The 6,796-nt window shown below is 39.8% G+C and overlaps 1 protein-coding gene across 1 annotated transcript; it reads left to right on the top strand.

The window, feature by feature from the left end:
- Positions 1 to 247: 247 nt before the first annotated feature.
- Positions 248 to 6,327, top strand: LOC135246571 (Fc receptor-like protein 2; the record flags this gene model as incomplete). The annotated part of the gene is made up of 4 exons (XM_064319970.1): positions 248 to 489; positions 617 to 910; positions 4,414 to 4,710; positions 6,257 to 6,327. Coding segments are annotated over exons 1-4 (732 nt in total), but the record flags the coding sequence as incomplete, so codon positions are not given.
- Between the last annotated feature and the right edge of the window lie 469 nt (positions 6,328 to 6,796).

Below are 6,796 nucleotides of genomic sequence, written 5' to 3'. Positions count from 1 at the left end.
TGTTGTTGCAAAATAAATAATGATAAAAAACATGAGGAAATATTTAGGTTACATTTAGGAAAAAACTACATTTAAAAAAAATGTAACATAGTTCATTTTAATTTAGAAGTAGAAACCATACGGTATGTTCATTGATACTATTTATTAAACTAAAGTCTGCATTGTAAAACTGTTTGATTCTGTCTTTTATAAATGTTTCAGCTGCACAGTCAGGTCCTGCTGTTCGTCTGACTGCTAATCCTCCATGGCCAGATGTGTTCCGAGGAGAGACAATTACTCTCAGCTGTCAGGTTATTGAATCTGAGGGATGGACATTTGTGTGGACCAGACACAGACAGGGTGGTCTAAGACAACTTTCAGCCTCCATCAGTAATAGCTCCGAGTTGGTCCTGAGTGTTGTGAGTGAGAGACAGAGCGGAATGTATCAGTGTGAAGCTGTAAAAGGAAATGAGCGAGCTTTCAGTAACATCCATACCATAACAGTCTCTGGTGAGTAGTGTAAATGAAAACTAATCCCCTCAAATAGTGGTTCTATGTTTTTTGTTTTTTGCTTCAAAAAATGATATGAAATGAAACGTAAAACAACATCTCTTCAATGTTCTTATCTCCATTTCAGCTGATCGTCCTCAGGCTGTCATAGTCACAGATCCCCCAGCCACAGTGATGTTCACAGGAGAAACTGTTAGCTTAGCTTGTGACATCAGGAATGGGCCTGGCTGGAGATATTCATGGAGCAGAAACACCCAGGGAAGATTAGAGAGCCTCTATGCCCGCAGTACTGAAAGCCAACAAAAGCACATCCTGCACTCTGTAAGGGAGTCAGACAGTGGAGAGTACTTGTGTCAAGGTGAACGAGGACAAAACCCTGTGATCCAGTCTTCCCCTGGATCATTTCTGTTACATGTGTCTGGTGAGTTTGAGAGGTTTTTTTCAGTCTTTACCCATATGATCTTGTATATGATGAAGAATATATCTATTAATGCTAAGAAATGAGACTGAGCACATGCTTTACCTTTATCAGGGGAAAAGCCAAGGCCTGTTATTACACAGAATCCCCCCAGTGGAGACATTTACACAGGAGAGAGAGTCATCCTGAGCTGTGGGTTTGGGGGAGATCCTGCTGGCTGGGAGTATCTCTGGTACAAAGACACACTGAGACACATTGTGCCCAACACTGACAGCAGCAGGACTGATGGGTCCAGTTTCACCATCAGCTCTGCTGCTCTGGCCCACAGTGGAGAGTACCGCTGTAGAGCTGCAAGAGGAAGAAAACCTTTTTACTCAGACTACAGTGATCCTCTGACTTTAGAAATATCTGGTGAGAACTATTACAATAGTAGAATATGGCTTTGATTTATGTGATTTAATAATTTCATGAAGATATGAAGAGTGTTTTATGATACTTTCAGTCCATAATTCAAAATTGTTGTATTAATTTACAGTATTACCTCAAACACATCTGACCGTGCAATCTGGATGGACAGAGGTCTTCCTCAATGAGACAGTGACTCTGAGATGTGTAATTCAGGGCAGCTCTACAGACTGGATGTATAAATGGTACAGAGATGGACGGGAGCTTCCTGTAGACAAGGCTAACTCGAGCAGTGTGAATGGAGACACATACACAATCCTCTCTGCTGATCAGTCACATGCTGGACTGTACACCTGCAGAGGAGAACTTACAAGCAGAGCATCTGTACACTCTCTGATTGGCAGCTCTGCTACATTGAGTGTTCAAGGTAAATATGATTTATTATCTCTCAGCAATTTTCACAAGTGTTTACAAGGACATCAGTTCAGTCCACAGTCACCAGACCTGTTAATATGAATCTGATATGTAAGTGTGAAAAGTTCTTCATTTTCAATGTGGACAACAGTCAAATTGTGCTTATTTTAATTAACACAGCACATAGAATTGCTCTGTTTGTATCTGAGAGGGGAATAAGAAGAGGTATACTCAACTTCATTACCCATCTCTGCCTGTCACAATGTTACTTCCTGTTTACTTTGTGGATATCTAAGGCTGAATCAAAATGTCTGCACTCCACACTAGCAGACTGGACATCAGACCTTATTAGTCGTCGTGGATATGACCACTACTACATTAAAAAATAAAATAAAATAATAATAATAATAATAATAAATCATTGTCTGCAATATACATTTAGGTCATAATAATTATGCTCTCCTTGCATTGGAAAACCTCCCATGGTTGTTTTCCCTCCATGTTTTTATTATTTTTTTGTTTTTCTGGCATTGCTTCCTTCTCGTCTTTTATATCGTCACTTCCTTATTAATGTGAATTTTGGGTAATCCCAATGTTGAAGTCCGGTGAAGTCTGCAGCGAAGCGGACTCTCTGGAAGTCTTCATGAGCTCCCCTGCAGACTTGATGAATTGTAGAAATGGGCAGCTCTACCCGCTCTGGACTTCATGGGTTCGTGCCCATTAGGACTGCCAGTCTGCACGTGCAGTGAAGACTGGACATTAGCATTCAACCTAAGAAAAAACGTATTATCAAGTGTTTCAATGGTTATTCATATATTAACTGACATAGAACCAATCATGGCTAGACATATCTATCTTTGTTTTTGTCATATTTTACTTTGTTTTTTCGGTATTTCATTTCCACTATAGTGATCCTGTGCTATTTAAAATATCTGGTCAAACTCACTGAAAGATCAGAATGCATCTTTGAAAGCAGGTGTCTTATGAAGCCTTCCATTTACAGCAATAAACTGTCATATAAACTTTCAGCTCTCCCACAAGCCCAGCTGACCATGCAGTCTGGATGGACAGAGGTCTTCCCCAGTGAAACAGTGGCTCTGAAGTGTGTAATTCAGGGCAGCTCTGCAGAGTGGATGTATAAATGGTACAGAGATGGATGGGAGCTTCCTGTAGACAAGGCTGACTCCAGCAGTGTAAATGGAGACACATACACAATCCTCTCTGCTGATCAGTCACATGCTGGACTGTACACCTGCAGAGGAGAACTTACAAGGAGAGCATCTGTACACTCTATGATTAGCAGCTCTGTTACATTGAGTGTACAAGGTAAATATGATTTATTTTCTGTCAACAATTTGCACATCATGTGTTTTTTGTTTCTTAACTAAACTTTGAAAAATATTCACAATGTTATTTGGACCAAGAAATACGCTTTAGTCTAATATATGATCTGATGCTTCTTTCTCTGAATTACTGTGAGTTACCAGTTTGGAGTACAGGTGTCAGAATCCCATTATCCAGTCTTCCTATGGATAATTTATGTTAAATGTGTCTGATGGGTTTGTGACAATGGCTTCATTCTTTAACCATACGATTAGGGCCACAAGTTCTTCTCCCCCTGTTTTCTCAAATTGTACTTCAGTCCCCTGCCAGGTAGAGATCACTAGCCTCTTTGTTAAGACCCTTCTCAAATAATTATCCTATTTGCACCACCTCAATAATCTCAGTTGATAACGTAATTGCCACTGAGTAAGCACAGATGATGGTTGACTGTAGTGTTTTCAAGCGACACTCACATGTTAACTTACTTTTGATTATTTACTACAATAGCCACAATGCAGTATTTTTTTTATGTTGTAAAGTGGCATGATAGGTTTTGTTAGAATCAGTGAGAAATGGCCACAATAAAAATGAGAGCAGTTACAATGTTTGACTTTCAGAAAAAAAGTTAATTAAAAAATATATGTTCATGATTCAACTAATGGACTAATCCTAGTCTTCAGTCAAGACCTTAAGTAGAATCAGGTGTAATAGTGCTGGGCTAAAACAAAAACCTGAATCCATACTGGCCCTTTTCGGATTAGATTGGACACCCCTACTTCATATGGATGCGTTTTGCTTTTTACGTAAGCGATACTCAATCCTGGTCCTGGACAGCCACAGAGTATGCTGCTTTTTATTTTTTCTTTAAGATCAGCAACCAATTGAAACCCAAGCAAGCAGGTAACCTGAGTTAACCGTTTAACCTACTGCTTTAACTGATCAATTGCTGTGCTACTCAAGTGCTGAATAACAATGTAAGCCAGCAAAACCTGTGGCTTTCCAGGTCCAGGAGGGTGCACCAGTGGCTCAAAGATATGCTTTGCACTGCATTTAACAGTCATTCCATGTTCACTTCTCTGCCTGACTCTCCCTATATTAGGCCAACTAATTGGTTATCGAACTAACTAGATCAACTAAAGTTTTAGAAACGGTTCAATTGGCAATTCATTTGTCTCAACAGTCACTTGATTATGCTGTTGAGTGCCTATGGGGACCCCTGGATGTTAAGCAGTGAAATACAAGTTTAAATCCCTGCTGGTTACATGGTGGAGACATACTGGTGGCCCTACATATGGTCTTGTATGTGATGGAGAATATATCTATGTATGCTAAAAGACACTGAGCACATGCTTTACTTTTATCAGGGGAAGAGCCAAAACCTGTTATTACCCAGAATCCCCCCAATGGAGAACTGTACACAGGAGAGAGAGTCACCCTGAGCTGTCGGTTTGGGGGAGATCCTGCTGGCTGGGAGTATCTCTGGTACAAAGACCCACTGAGAAACACTGTGCCCAACACTGACAGCAGCAGGACTGATGGGTCCAGTTTCACCATCAGCGGTGCTGCTCTGACCCACAGTGGAGAGTACCGCTGTAGAGCTGCAAGAGGAAGACAACCTTTTTACTCAGACTACAGTGATCCTCTGACTTTAAGAATGTCTGGTGAGAACTATTATAATGGCAGAATGTGGCTTTGATTCATGTGCTTTAATAATTAAATAAAAATATGAAGAGTGTTTTTTGATACTTTCAGTTTATAATTCAAAATTGTTGTATTGATTTACAGTATTACCTCAAACATATCTGTTTGTACAGTCTGGATTGACAGACGTCTTCCCCACTGAAACAGTGACTCTGAGATGTGTAATTCAGGGCAGCTCTACAGACTGGATGTATAAATGGTACAGAGATGGACGGGAGCTTCCTGTAGACAAAGCTAACTCGAGCAGTGTAAATGGAGACACATACACAATCCTCTCTGCTGATCAGTCACATGCTGGACTGTACACCTGCAGAGGAGAACTTACAAGGAGAGCATCTGTACACTCTCTGATTGGCAGCTCTGCCGCATTGACTATACGAGGTAAATATGATTTATTTTGCATGTCCAAAGTAAACTGATACGTTTGAACTGCAAGCTGTTTGCCACTATTTACGATTTTGTATGTGTCAGGCTTGTACCGATTAAAAACTGTTCACTTGAGATTTAAAAAAAAACTGCACTGGCAGTTATTGGCGCCATAATTGAGTTAAGAGGAGTGAGAGAGAGCTGCCATTCATTTGCCTCTCATGAGCAATGGATGAATGAGTATATATATATATAGAGTTAATGTACTTAAGACAATCAAATATGCAATATAACTACTTTCTGTCATAAATCTGAAGCCCAGTCGTTATTTTTTATGAGAGCGTGCTGGACCCACAGAATCACGGCCTTACCCCTCACTACAGGGCTGTGTGGTGCCAGTTGATAGGATGAATAAATTGCTGCTTATTACCGTTTTTACCCGGTAACACAATTTAGAGCACGATTGTGTTGTCAGGCCTGTTGAGTTATTAGGCCTGAAACAAAATGTGTGAGTAATTTTATTTTAAAAATTTAAATAACATATTACAGTATTAGGCAAACAATTCCTAACTATTTGTTCCATTCATGAGTTCACTTGCAAGGTCCTATTGGCTATAAACCCTGCCAGATTACTCACTTTGATGTCAAACAGCAACATGGTTCTGACATATTATAACTGGAGTACCGCACACTATGTACACCTATTAAGAAGGCAATGAATTTCATCAGCTGTCCACCAATGTGTAGAGGAATTCCCTTTTTTGCTATCATGTGCACCGATAGGGAGAGAGACCTGTCACTCCAACTACAGTAACTTTCTGCCATTAGCCATGCAATGTAAGGCCTAGTGGATTATAGATTCAATGACCTACATCTGTTTTCCCATGTAACACGTTGAGTTGGATGATAAGCAATGTATGATCTTGCAGCTTTGCCTCAGGCGGTAGTGAGCTTGGATGAAGGATGGATGGGGGTCTTCATCACTAAAGGCACTCTAGCAATGAGGTGTGAGCTTCAGGGCTTTACTTCTGCTGACTGGAACTACACGTGGTACAGAGACGGAACACAGATCTCACTAAACCACACTGGAGAGAGGCACACAGTGGGATTCTGGGATAGCTCCTCTGATGGTGAATATAGATGTAGTGGGAACAGGACAGACAGACCGTACTACTCCCTCATCAGTGAAGGCTTCATGCCGAGCCATATCAGTAAGTTCAATTTATAATTGAGACCACAGACAAGTGAACTGTTAAATCCATTTACATATCCATTGTACCCTTGTGTATCATACATTGTCACTTATTTCTAATGTAAGTTGAGCTCTGTTTTTGATTTATGATGTAAAATAGAAAGTTGCAATGTAAATTAAATGTATTATATTATATTGTATATTATATTGTAACTGTGAATCACTGTATAAATTTACAACAAAGACAGACAGAAAAAAGAGAACATATACACTACCCTCCAAAATTATTCATTCAGGAAGAGCAAAGGCAGCATGCTGAAAAATTAATTGTATTATTTTGTAGTAATGCAATATAATTGTTCCAGTATAATTGTCCCAGATCGTTATTGGGATTGTTTATTTCATCCAGCCTTTGCTTGTTTTTATCAGGGGTGTGTACTCTTTTGGATGGCACTGTATGTAAAGGCATGATTCAGAATTTGCAGCAT

The sequence above is a fragment of the Anguilla rostrata genome, unplaced genomic scaffold (genome assembly GCF_018555375.3).
Source record: "Anguilla rostrata isolate EN2019 unplaced genomic scaffold, ASM1855537v3 scaf0511, whole genome shotgun sequence".
Taxonomy (NCBI): domain Eukaryota; kingdom Metazoa; phylum Chordata; class Actinopteri; order Anguilliformes; family Anguillidae; genus Anguilla; species Anguilla rostrata.
Note: the sequence above shows the minus strand (reverse complement) of the source record. Positions and strands in the feature narration are given on the sequence as shown.